This window comes from Danio aesculapii, chromosome 2, assembly GCF_903798145.1.
Source record: "Danio aesculapii chromosome 2, fDanAes4.1, whole genome shotgun sequence".
Taxonomy (NCBI): domain Eukaryota; kingdom Metazoa; phylum Chordata; class Actinopteri; order Cypriniformes; family Danionidae; genus Danio; species Danio aesculapii.
The window spans coordinates 56,871,105-56,885,485 of NC_079436.1; the positions used below are offsets into that span (position 1 = coordinate 56,871,105).

Genomic DNA, 14,381 nt, shown 5'->3' on the forward strand with positions numbered 1-14,381 from the left:
CTAATTGGTTCCTTAGTTATTTTTATTTATTTATTTCTATTACAAATGCAAATGAGCCACTTGCTTACAGCCACATCATCATCATCACCATGGCATGATGGGAAACACTAGAGAGCTACGTATTTAATAATTGCTTCATAAGGTTAATATAGGTGAGAGGTGATTTTAATAGAGCGATATGCTAATATTGTACGTCGAGAGAGAAAAATGAAGTGTGATAATCATGCAAACATCAGGGGTAAACAATTACCCATCATCAGACTGATTTAATTCAGTGTTTACACAGCTGCAAATTTACTTACACATCATCAAATTATCCCACCGTGTGCTGAAATCACGACAGCATCGAGGACTCAGATAATCCTCTCAAAAACACGGAGAGAAAATGATTAACATGATGATTATTGTTCATATTAATGCTGTTATTTAAACATAACATGTTGCTAAAATAAATAATTCAGACTTTAAGGAATGAACACATTTTTTAACTTTTAAAATAAAATTAAAAACATATAAATATAACATATTGAAAGGTTTAAACCAGTGCAGTATTAATATTATTTAAAGACATTAAGGGTGTACTTATACTAGGCAGGGTCGTCATAAACCATTCCCAGGCGTGACTGTCCCCCAGCATTTCTCCCCCTCGGCCTGCACTCACACTGCAATTTTACCTTCCGAGCCCGAGCACCCTTACATCATCGATGATGCGACTGTTCAGTTTAACAGAAGATGAGGGCTCTCTCTCTCTCAGTACAATGAAGATTGCTTTAGTTATATTGTTTTTGTATTATTTTGGGTTATCTGGGATGCAGTGACACACAGTCATATCTTTTGCTGAACAGATCCACCACTTTTGACGCTCATAAATGTTCATGTTCATGATACTGGCCACAATTTACTTTGCTTGCGTCTAACTTGCAGGAAAATATACATGTAAAAATACATATATAGAATAATAAAATATATAAAGGCTGGTTATTTTACTGTCGATGTGGGACAAAAGGGCTATTACAGATTTCAAAGAATATCTTAATATTAAAAAGGAAACATAAGCTTAAGATCCTATCAATGTCGTAACAAATGCCTTTAAATAATGCAGCCTGCAGTTTACAGCAAACATCAAGTGCTTATTGAGATTGTGTGGTCTGTTGTAGTGTCTTTTCATTTTTTCTCTCGTAAGGCACGGCTTTCGAAAATGATGACATGAGACTTTGCTGGGTAGTTGCGCTGATGCTTGTAGATGTTCCACGTTTACCAACACTGGTTTGGGTCTGTAATTTCTTATCTTCATAAGGGTGCCATTGTTATAAATGATGAAACCTGTTTGTGGTGTTGCCTGTTTTTGATGTCACGGGTCATCTGCGCAGTTTGCAGTCCACGTTGCTCTGTTTTGTGTCTGATTGCAAAAAACTATGCAGGTCCAGACCAGGCTACCGAAGTTTAGTGACGTTTCTTGTCAACAATGTCTGTGACTGTAACCATTTTTTTTCTACAATTTTTATTTCTTACTCCAAATGCAACTAACACTGTAAGGACTCTATTTTAATGATCTAGGCGCAAAGTCTAAAGCACAGGGGCGCAAAAGCATTAAGAGCGTATCCGAATCAACTTTTGCTATTTTAAGGATGGTAAAATATGCTCTGCGCCGCCGCTCATGGTCTAACAGGGTTGAGCTTATTCTCTTAATGAGTTCTGCGTGTGTTTTGAGAATAAACCAATCAGAGTCCCATCTCTCATTCCATTTAAGAGTCAGTTGCGTCGTGCCATGGCACATTTGTTATTTACATAGCGGACTTTATAAGTGGAAAAACTGAACGCTTCAGTAGAGTGAAAACAGTTAAACAGAGCATCTGCATCTGCATCCTCCAATCAGGCCGATTACTTTCACTTTCTCTCTTCCGTGGATAGGGAAGCGTGTTGTATGCACAGACATCCATCAGCCTACATAATTAAATTTCGTTTGTTAAGCAAAAAAAGATTTGTTTCAAAACGATTTCTAAATTCAGTTCTAATTTCCAGCAAACGAATAAATGAACAAGAATAACGAAGTGTGCTCAAAAAACTATAGTTTTGGATAGTTATATCCAAATACCCATGCTATGCCCCATATGGTCTAAAACCTGACAGGTGGACAAATCTTAGCTTGTTTTTAATAAAAACAAATATAAATATGCATATAATAAATAATACTGCTACATATAATAACATTATACCAAAGCAAATTGCCATGAATACACAAAAAAAAGCCCCCCGAGATGAAGGCATGGAGGCAGTGGTTTTTTGTACTGCGTGTGGCATCTGGACGTGCAGGCTGAAAAATGCCTGAGCATCGTTACGCATAAACATTATCGAACACTTTATCAAACTGTCATTATTGTTTTATTGAAAAAATATATATCGTGATAATTATCGCTATCGAATTATCGTCCAGCCCTAATCCCAGTGTTTTTTGCAAAAAAAAAAAAATTTGTGAACACGTGTATGTTATTATGGAGACATGGCACCTGTCAATCAATTTGGTGGGCGGGGAAAACCGCACTCCAACGTCATGTTGCGTTGGGCCTCAAAATTACTGGCATTTGGATCCTATTCTAACGTCAGGAAATTTGTGTTTTTATCACTCCAATATGACTGAGGACACGCTATCAGTGGTGGAAAGAGTACTGAAAAATAATACTCAAGTAAAATTACCATTACTTGACTAAAAATGTAGTGCAAGTAGAGTAATAAAGTATCTGCTGTAAATATTACTCAAAGTATGAGTAAAAGGTAGCCCTTTCAAAAGTAATCAAGAGTAGTGAGTATTACGCTGTTAAAAACTGTTGTGTTTACATGTAATTTGTGGATGTGTGTAAACATAACATTCTGTAGTGCATCTAGTTATTGCCCAGCAGGCACACAACATCATAAGATGTTGTTATTAGGTTAGATTTAGGATGTTATGTCAGGTAACCAAAATTCAACATCTAGCCAGTGTCTAAGGACAATATTAATTGGATGTCCAATAATAACGTCAAATGACGTTGATATTTGGTCAATTTTAGGTTGTTAGAAAGTAACCAAATTCCAATGTCAATCCTACATCTAAAATCAACATCATACTGACGTCAAATACTGACATTTATTCATCAGGTATGGCAACCAAAATCCAACGTCTGATAAATGTCAATAGTGGTAACGTCCAAACAACATCAAGCTGTTACATCATTTGATGTTGACATTTGGTTGGTTTTAGGTTGGACATTGACGTTGACCTGACGTTGAGTTCTGACGTCAACTCGATTTTCATTTCCAAACAACATGCAACGTCCCCATGACGTTAGGGTACAATGTCAATCTGACATCATGTTGAGGTCTTGCAGCCTGATCTCAAGAGGAAACGTAAGTATTTTACGTTTTGTCAGTTTAGTGGCTAATTTGTACGAATTCGTTCAGTCGTACGAAATTGTACGATTTTAAAAAGGAGGCGTGGCACCTAACCCCACCCCTAAACCCAACTGTCATTGGGGGATGAGCAAATGGTACTAAATTGTACAAATTAGATCGTTCGAATTCATACGAATTAGCCACTATATCAAAAAGTTACGAATTGCCGTGAGACTGTGTTGGGTCTTGTGCCTGCTGGGTGTTTAAGGCCATTTCGGTCATCATACATTAAACATCCGTCATCTTCTCATCAGTGACATGCATCAAAACAGTCTCTGGGTCACGACTTTGGACATCTTCTTGGACACTTTGAATACTTCCAAACAGTTTGCTGTAATTATATATCGCCCATGTCATGAGGTAGTTCATTATGATGTGATTTACCTTCTATGTGCGATTTGATTGGACATGAATCACAGGACTGATTCTTATAATCCCCATTGACAAGAAAAAATAAAGTCGTGACTGCAGGTTGAAGGAAATTAATGGAGTAAAAGTACAAATACAGCAGTGGTGTAGTCCTAAAAAATAGGTGGTGTACTATTATCCATCCAATAAAATTTTAAAAGTAGACAAAGAAACAATGAAAGTCAATGTATCTTTGATTCATTTGATTTATATATATATATATATATATATATATATATATATATATATATATATATATATATATATATATATATATATATATATATATATATATATATATATATATATACATACACATATATATATATATATATATATATATATATATATATACATACACATATATATATATATATATATATATATATATATATATATATATATATACATATATATATACATATATACATACATACATACATATATATATACATATCTACATACATACATATATACATATATACATACATATATACATACACATATACACATATACACACACACACTGCACAGCTGTGGTTTGCTGACTAACTAAAAAACAAGTTCAGGAGCGGGATTCTGCCACTGTTTTTATATCACATTTAAAGGGGATTGAGGTGGTCATTTAGTAGTGGACAGGTAATCGCAAAAGAATTAGGGGGGCTGAATGGAAATATAGGAGGTCTAAAGCGCCCATGCTGTTTTAGAATTTTACTTGAACGTTTTAGCAAGACCTCATTCAGCTGATTTGTTGTGATCTTCGAAAAACTCAAATACTCAACGTACAAAAATTAGGGAAGTTTAATCACCAAAACAAGTGAGTATACCGAGAGTATGATCCTCAGAAGTGGTAATACCCAAACAGCTCGTGGAAAAAAGTAGGCATACTGAGTATACGTGCGTATAGCAAGGACTACACCACTGCAATACAGCACTAAAAATGTGCTCAAGGGAAAGTAAAAGCACACATTTATAAAACTACTTAATAAATTACAATTCCAGAGAAAAACTACTCAAGTACAGTAATCTGAGTATTTGTAATCAGTTACTTTACACCACTGCACACTATACCTACAGAGTTCTGTCCAAACAGCTAACAAAAGATGATTTTCATCAGAGGTGCCCTTATATATATGAAATATATGAAAAAGAATTAAAATTTTACCAAGAGGGCTATAAAAATGTATCATTACATTACATTACATCATAACATATGCAACGCTATGTAAACACATACAATAAAAAGTCAAATAGTTGTATCTTCTGCCCCTGTCTGTCTCTTAATTCTTCCTCCCCTTGTGTGCACGTGTGAAAGTGAAGCATCATCAGCTCACTGAAAAGCACTGATTATCTCCCATGTGTTCACTAATTATAATGCTTTGCTTGTTCCAGCAGACAATCAACAGAACGGCTGTGAAATCAAGCTTTTGTCCCGCGACATCCATCCTGACACCCAAATATTCAGGCCATAAGCCTCTCCACTATAATAGCTCTCAGTATTGTAAGCCAATCTGTGCAAGCGCCAGTCATTAATATTCATGAGAGAGCTATGAATATTCATTTGTGTGAGCTCTCCACCCAAAGCACATGATTAAAGGCAACGAGAGTCTCTTCACGGCACCTGGACGTCCATCCACCTGCTGGATTATTAAAAACATCTGAGAAATTATACTGACATGCTCACAAAATAAGAGATAAGCAACAGATAATTATCTATCTACTGTTTATGCGCATTTTGGATCATCGCATAAAGAAATGTTTGATGGAAATGTCAAGATGTGGAAAAATGTGCATTCGTATTTAGCCGAGTAGGATAAGCATTTTATTCAATAAAAGCTATGATTAAAACACTTTTACCAAATAAATTCCAGTATGCTCTTGTGGGAATATACATTTATATAATCTAGTTTTAAATGAACAATAATCTACATATAACTGAAAAGTTATATTCTTTGGTTTTTGATTACATAATTTCATTAACAGCCCAGCCATGAGGGACATTTACCTTTGTCTTTCTGACTACAGGCTAAGCCAGAGTACTGCAAATGCTAACGACTGCCTTTGTCTTTGGGTCATGCTTTCATGCTACAGAAACCCTTTTGTTGATTAACTTGTGTGGTCAGTAGCTGGGCCGGTTTCTACACCTATATGCCAATTTACCCCGCTGATTCTAAAACTGAATTTGAATTTGCTTTGTTTAGCCATCTCCCCTCCTCCTAAGACAATATAGACAGGATATCTTTGTCTTAATTCAGACTAGTGATAAAACTCACAGACTGCAGACCTCCAATAGGCTCTGCAGACACATGGACTTCTCGAAGACGCTGTATGACTGCAGATTAACCAACACGTCTCAATAAAGTCTCCTGGACTGGGTTCTCTTCTATATTCACTCATTTATTTTTTTACAACACTCTCCAAAAAAGAAATGTGATTTTGTTATAAGAGGTCATGTCAATGTCAATTTTATTTATATAGCACTATTAAACACAACCAAAGGTTGACCAATGTGCTGAACAATACAAATCACAAAGAAAAAGGTATAAAATTATAGCTAAAAAAAACTATTTTTACTGATAAAATGGCAAATCAAAAAGGTAAAAGTTCAACCTAGATTTAAAAGCAGACAGAGATGATATAGACGTAATACAGAGGGCCAGAGCATTCCACAAGGTAGGACCAGCTACTGCGAAAGCCCGGTCCCCCCTGCATTTCAGCCTCGACTTTGGGGTGCATAACAGTCTCTGGTTAGATGACCAAAGAGACCGACCAGGCTGATGTTCAGTCAACAGGTCTGACAGATAGGAAGAAGCTAAGCCATTTAGTGATTTAAAAACCAGGAGAAGAATTTTAAGAGTGACATGATGCACAGGCACCCAGTGCAAAGAGCGTAAGACTGGTGTGATGTGCTCATATTTTTTGGTCCCAGTTAAAAGCCTTGCAGCAGCATTTTGAACTAACTGTAGGTGGGATAGAGTTGTCTGACTGATCCCAAAATGTAGTGAATTACAGTAGTTCAATCTTGAAGTAATGAAAGCATTTTTTCAACATTTTTTCTAGATTTTCTAGACTGTTTTTAAAAGTCGAAACTGAAAAAAGCAGGATTTGACCACTGCGTTAATCTGTTTATCAAATCTCAAGCCATCACCAAAGATAACACCCAGATTTTTTACCCAGGGCTTCACAGAAAAACTTGATTTAACAAGATTTACTGGTGGTGTCCTAGAAGAATTTGACAAGCCAAACACAATTATTTCAGCTTTACTCTCATTAAAATCTAGAAAGTTCAAAGACAAGCAGGCTTTCACATCCGACAGGCAAGACATAAGAGTCTCCAATCCACTTGAACTCGGTTTTAAGGGCAGGTAAATTTGAGTGTCATCTGCATAACAGTAGAAAGACAGACCATGTTTAATAAAAATAAAACCCAGGGGAATAAAAGGGGAATAAAACCCCTTTTGAATAAAACCCGTCATTAACAACTATGACGACTGAGAAACCCAGATATAGACCTAATTGCCACCCCTAATCCCTAAATGACAGCAGAAGACTGTACCTGTTTCTCCAGTGGAGCTGTTGGTTTTGCTGGTCTCTGTGCTGCTCAGATGATGTTCAATGATCGCTGTTGTTCCAGAGATTGACGTCTGAGTCTCGTCTGCAGATGTGGAGATGCTCATTCCAGTGGTTTCAGTGTTAATGGTGTCTGCAGATGGTGTGCTGCTGCTGTGGATGTCTGCGGTGGTCTTGAGTGACGGTGGGATGGTGCTCTGAATATCTGTGGTGGTCTGTACTGATGGCGGGGTGGTGCTCTGGATGTCTGTGGTGGTCTGTACTGATGGTGCAGTGGTGCTGTGGGTTTCTGGGGAGCTCTGGATGTCCGTGGTGCTGAGGATTTCTGCGGTGGTCCGGACTGATGGTGTGGTGGAGTCCTGGTCAGTGGTGGTGCTCATTTCAGTGGTGGTCTGGTTTGGTTTCTTGCCTCTGTTTCTGCGTCTGTACTGGATTTCTCCTCGAGCCTCGTGTCCATGAACTGTGCTGCTGCTGCTGGTGCTGCTCCTGGTGGTGGCTGGAGGTCAAACATAACTAACATTCATAACTAGTATACATAAGTACATGTACATTAGAAACCACTGATGCAAAACAAAGTTACTGAAGCTTCATGAAGCAGTGCTTTGAAAGCAGCCATCACTATTGCACTCTGTATATATATATATAGGAAAATTATATTTTTCTTTATTTCTTAAAATGCTATTGCTATTTATTCATGTTCTTAATTATCTTTTCATGGCTGCACTGTGTTTATACATTTGGTACTCTCTGTCCTGGAAACTCCTATCACTGAATCAAATCCATCCTGGCCATCATGGCCTCCTAACCACCCCCATATCATAATATCCAACCCCATATCATAAGCGCTTTGAGTGTCCAGAAAGGAATTATTATTATTATATAGTGCAGTGTTTCCCAACCCTGTTCCTGAAGGCACACCAACAGTACACATTTTCAAGCTCTCCCTAATCCAACACACCTGAATCAACTCACCAGAACATCAGAAGAGACTCCAAAACCTGAAGTGAATGGGTGAGATAAGGGAGACATCCAAAATATGTTCTGTTGGTGTGCCTGCAGGAACAGGATTGGGAAACACTGATATAGTGCACCTTTTCCCTTGTAATGTCTCATTTCTTGTCGTCATATATTAAAATAATGGCAGCTGAGTGGAATCACGGAAAATAAATGTGAATTGTTTTAATACTTTTGGTCCATTTAGAAATGTTGCCGTGTGAAAGCGAACCACGTCAAGAACAAAAAGCAACACTGTAACAATTTGAATCCTGTTTCAGAACAAAACAATCAATCTATCTGCTTGATAAGTGTGACGTCACGCGAAGCGGCTTCCAGGTCCAGGCGCTTTATCAAACTGTATTGGGAGACTTAACAAATGATAATAACAAACATTTACAAAGCGCTATAATACTTTTGAAAATCACGATCGCAATATATGCATGACTAATATCCAACCCAGGCTCATTCCGAAAACGTAGTCCCGAGGATGTTTCTGGAGACCGCGCAATACGTGCCGGGAGGTACAAATTTTTGCAGTTTTTGGTTTTCGCGAATCCACAAGAGGCCGCTGTGTGCGCCTTTTTGGCTTCTCGGACATCTCCCGCAAGTGCCCTCCGCCTTCCCCGAACCCAACCAATTTTACCGATTGACCCGCCCCCCCTAAACCCAACCAACGATTTACAAAAGCCATCCGGAAAAAGAAAAGCCCTCGTTCGATTTTTATTTTTACCACGTTTTCGGATTTTTCCACACTCTCACCCTGTTATCAACCTCTTCGCTTTATTTCTTGGATTCTGTTTTAGTCTTACCTAATTTCTGGAACCGCTCTTCCCCGGACTCGAACCCGCTTGTCGTCATGGTCAGCTCCCCTCTGCATCTCGAGTCCGCCGACGTACAGGACTAGCTAACCGGACAAACTGGTTGCGGCGGGAAAGCCCTCCACACGAAGGCAAGCGGTCAGCCGGCGAGTTCTAAAAGGAACGGCGTCATACCGCCCCGCAGCGTTCGCTTAAAAAACGAAATGCAGCCATACGTATCTCCGGCTACATAATTCGCGGTCTCCAGAAACATCCTCGGGACTACGTTATCGGAATGAGCCTGGGTTGTTAATATCAGATGGCCAGAAAGTGATTGATTTTTTTAATAAATTGTTCAAATATTGGTGTCTGTGATGCAGCAAGTCCAGAGACATGTGTACACCACGGTTTTTATATAAAATTCACTTTAATGTGTGATATGACTAAAAAGTGGTCATAAACGAATATTTTCTCAATTCAAATGAGTAGCAGCTTGGGCCCAGAAACAGTATTTCATACGTCATGACTTAAAGGGGGCGACGCAGTGGCGCAGTAGGTAGTGCTGTCGCCTCACAGAAAGAAGGGCACTGGGTCGGTTTGCGCTTCTGTGTGGAGTTTGCACTTTCTTCCTGCATTTGCGTGGTTTTCCTCCGGGTGCTCTGGTTTCCCCCACAGTCCAAAGACATGTGCTACAGGGGAATTGGGTAAGCTAAATTGTCCGTAGTGTATGAGTGTGAGTGAGTGTATGGATGTTTCCCAGAGATGGGTTGCGGCTGGAAGGGCATCCGCTGCATAAAACATGTGCTGGATAAGTTAGCGGTTCATTCTGCAGTGGCGACCCCGGGTTAATAAAGGGACTAAGCCAAAAAGAAAATGAATAAATGAATGAACGACTTAAAGGGTCACGAAACACCAAAACACATTTTTCGAGATGTTGACAGTCATATATGTGTCTCACGCTGTTAAAAACACTATTAGGACACAGATATTTCATTAAAAAGTGAAAATTGGTTGTTTTTGCGTTATTTTGAGCAAATTTGTTCTTCCGGTTTGAAAATGAATGTTTGAAGCTACGTCAAGACGATTAGTCACTTGTGTATTCCAGCGTGTAGACTGGATGTCTGTACCTGCGAGTACATCGTGACGTCTCCCAGTGTGCAGTATTAATTCATGAGAAAGACTAGGTTCAAACCAATCAGCGCGCTCTATTGTGTATGAGGTGCAACTTCATTAATATGCATGATAGCTTTGAAGACTTTTTTCACCCGTTACAGTGTTCATACAGCAGAGAGACGCCATGTTGTGTTGCCAAAACAAGTGGAAGAACAAGAATTTGGAGACATGGATCGTCAGTGTTGTGTTTATTAACGTGCTGAAACGAAGGTTTTGTTTTCATTTTCCCGTTATGAGGATTACAATACACGCGACACGCCACAGAAACATGTTTGTAAGGAACATTTTTACCCGAGAGCTTTTCGCATCTGGAAATGATGAAATCCGGATTTGCCGCTCGTCTTCTTTTAAAAAAGACGCAGTTTCAGTTTGTGTTGATTGTCCTGTCGCTACAGATTTGGTAAGTGTGTGTGGTCAGTGGTCTTTGTTCATTCAGAGGCAAAGTTAGCTGGTATCATCAGCAGTACTCTTTCAGTTTTTTCAAAGACAGACCTTAGTCAGAATGATTTATTTATTTAAGTACGTTAATATCACTACAATATTATGGACTGAAAGATCCGCTGTAAATGCTGCTCATTGAATCTAATCATGTAAACACCTTAATCAAACTATTACCGTCGTGTAGGATTTTCGCCACATTTTGTGAGGATAGTCTATACACACACGGGTTTCTGACGCCACCTACTAAGTGCATCTAAGTTACCGAGAAAAGCAGAGGATTTTTATCTCCCACTCGCCATGCGGTATCAAAAATTCCATTAAAACTTCACTCTCCAGCAGTTCATCCTCACATCCGAAATCTTGTTTGATATGGGGGGCATGCATCAAATGAGCAATAAGAATTTGGCAAATAATTCGATTACTGATGTCCATGTAAACGTAGTCACTGTCTTTCTCCCCTGCGTCTATGTTTATTTTGCCTCTCTGAAAATCAGGGCGTGCCCAAATGGCAACTTCCATTTTTATGCAAAACCTTCCCTCTTTCCCTCCTCCAACACTCCCACCTAAACAGAGCTAGACACACCCACTTTCCTGACCTTTTCCAAACTAGAGGTGTGAAAACACCCTGCTGGCCCTTTAACAAGCAGATAGGTGTGAAAGAACCCTTAGGGTGCTTTCACACCTGTAGATGGATCGTTTTGTTTAGAAATAGTATTAAATTGTTACAATGTTGCGCTTAGTTCTTGGTGCGGTTCGCTTTCACACAGTTTCTAAACAAAACAAAATAGCTAAAACAAGTCACATGCGAGTAAACTCTCTTCACATTGGTCAATTTTGAATGGTGACACCCACAGACATCGTCACCAGATATAAATCAGAGGTAAGACTTTCTCATACCGTTGGCTAGAATTATGCTTTATAGGCTTTACATTAGAGAGAAAAATAACAGATAAGACTGCTGTTCGGTCAATTTTCTTAACGGATAAACAGCTCTCATTAATAGTTCAGCATGTTTTCACTTTCATGTTACCGGTAGGAATGGCATCCCACCCTACTCATCTTCATGTAGCCGTATACGCCTATTACATATCCATAATACACTGTGATACAGCCGGGCTGGGATCGTATTGCTTTCACACTATAATCGATCCGCTCCAGAGTTCATTTCAATCGAGCTGAAACCAGCTAATTCAGGTGATCTCGGACCGATTGTTTTAGAGCGGATCCGTGCACGATTGCTGGATTCACATATGTCAAACGAACCGTGCTAACTGGGGAAACGTGACAGATTCTGGAACAAAAGTCTAGGTGTGAAAGCACCCTTAGTCTAATGTGCACTAACCGTCAGTAGGTTTTGGGTGGTCGGTGGTTGAATCAGTCAGCGTGTGGTCTGTAGTGTTGATGAATAAAGCATTGCTGGACGTCACCAGTGTCAGCGGCTCTGAATCTCCCCATGAGCTGCCCTCAGTCTCCAGAACCCGACTCTCTCCAGAGAAGCTCTCTGTGGACACTATGGCCACGGTGCCTTTGGTTTTCTCTGTTAGTTCAGTCACGATGACCCAGTCTACAGTGGTCAGCGGAGCATCCTGTGCTGGCGGATTGCTCTGGGTCACAGACTGCTCTCTGGCCGGCAGGACTGACGTCGGTGCGACTGAACTCGCAGATGAAGAAGTAGAGATGATTTTATCAGTGACGGATGAAGGAGCAGACAACCATGAGCGACTCCACCAGGACATTAAGCCTATAGAGACAAACACACACCATCAGATTTAAAGTACACATGATATCAAAACTAACCATATTGATCTTTTTAGCTCACAGTGCTTTTGTGCTGAACAATTCATCTGTGATGTCATTAAAACAAAAAAGAGTTTGCCTATGTAATTCAAAATTATAGAGCTCTATCATACACCGGGTGCAATAAGGCGCAAGATGTGTTGGGCACGATTTGTCGCTATTTTCAGACGGGTGCAACTGTAATTTTCATGTTTTGCACCACGTTGTTTAAATAGCAAATCCATCTGCGCCTCTTTGTGGACTCATGGGTGTTCCCCTCCAAAAAAGAGGTGTGTTAAGGCGCATCGTTGGTACGTTGCTATTTTGAGGAACTGAAATAGACTGCGCCATTGACCATATAAAAGCAGGTCTAAAGTGAAGAGCGCTGGTCCAAATGCTTAGACACTGCTTAATACAAACAGGATGTGCAGCAATACACAAATATCTTTACATATGAAAAAAATAAAGGATTAAAATGCTACAAAAATTATTATTTTCTACATAAATATAAATACACTGCCTCCATGCCTTCACCTCAGGGGGCTTTTTCAGTTTATTCATGACAATCTGCATTAGTATAATGTTGTTATTATTAGCAGTATTATTTATTATATGCATATTTATATTTGTTTTAATAATTAATAATTTTTTATACGTTTTAATAATCCACCTGTCTGGTTTTAGAGACGTCTGAATCATATGGGGCATAAGAACAGGATGTGTGTTTGGATATAACTCAGTGTTTTAAGCACACTTCATTATTATTGTTCATTTATTCGTTTGTTGGAAATTAGAAATGAATTTAGAAATAGTTTTAAAATAAATCTTTGCGCTTAACAAACCAAATTAAATATGTAGGCTAACGGATGTGTTCAGTGGAGTGAGTTTCCACCGTTTCCATACTCCACCAAGTAAAGGAGTAAAGTAAAGAGTAAGTAAAGAGGCTGAATGGAGGAGGCTCATTCTTTATCCTCGTGCTGTAGATGCTCTGTTTAACTGTTTTCTAACTAGTGAAGCGTTCAGTTTTTCCACTTACAAAGTCCGCCATGTAAATAGCAAATGCACCATGCCGCGACGCAGCTGACTCTTTATGTGAATGTGAGATGAGACTCTGATTGGTTTAATGCATGTTATGCACAAAACTCACCTATCACTTATTAAGAGAGTAAGCACAGCCGTGTTAGACCATGCGCAAGGGCGCGGAGCATATTTTTCCATTCTTAAAATGGCAAAAGTGGATTCGCACATGCCCTCATTGCTTTTGCACCCTGAGCTTTAGACCTTGCGCGTAGATCATTAAAATAGAGCCCAAAATCTGAAAATGCACTTCCTGTTTGTTTTCAGTTAAATTCTCAGATTAGGTCAGTCTGAGGTATTGGGTGTGGCTAACATGCTAAACCACGCCCCTCCAGCTGTCACTCCAACAGGAGGAGTCTGTAACAATTCTCCTAAAACACTTTTCCCCATCTTTCTGACTGAAATGCCTACTTTACTACATCCAATCAGCTCGCAGTAGAAAAAACAAGCCACGCCCACTGTTTTATCATTCAATATTCCGTTCCTCTAGAAACTGTGTCACAATACAAAAATCATGCAGACTTTATCATATGAGAAACTGGCAGGAGCAACATGAAGGAATTAAGTTAACTTGTCAAGTTGGTATCACTTTATTTTGATGGTCCTTTTAACACATTTTGTTTAATTTAAATTACATTGCATTTACATACTGACTAATTCTCATTAGATTATAAGTAGACTGTTAGGTTGGGGTTAGGGTTGGGGTTAGTGTAA

General features: G+C 39.0%; 1 protein-coding gene across 1 annotated transcript in view; it reads right to left on the minus strand.

Moving 5' to 3' along the window:
* ncana (neurocan a) overlaps positions 1–14,381 on the minus strand; it is a 132,593-nt gene that overhangs the window by 46,357 nt on the left and 71,855 nt on the right. The window contains exons 9-10 of the mRNA XM_056446117.1: positions 12,157–12,555; positions 7,394–7,903 (exon numbers count right to left, since the gene is read on the minus strand). Coding sequence (XP_056302092.1) covers positions 7,394–7,903; positions 12,157–12,555 — 909 coding nt within the window. The remainder of the gene's footprint in view (positions 1–7,393; positions 7,904–12,156; positions 12,556–14,381) is intronic.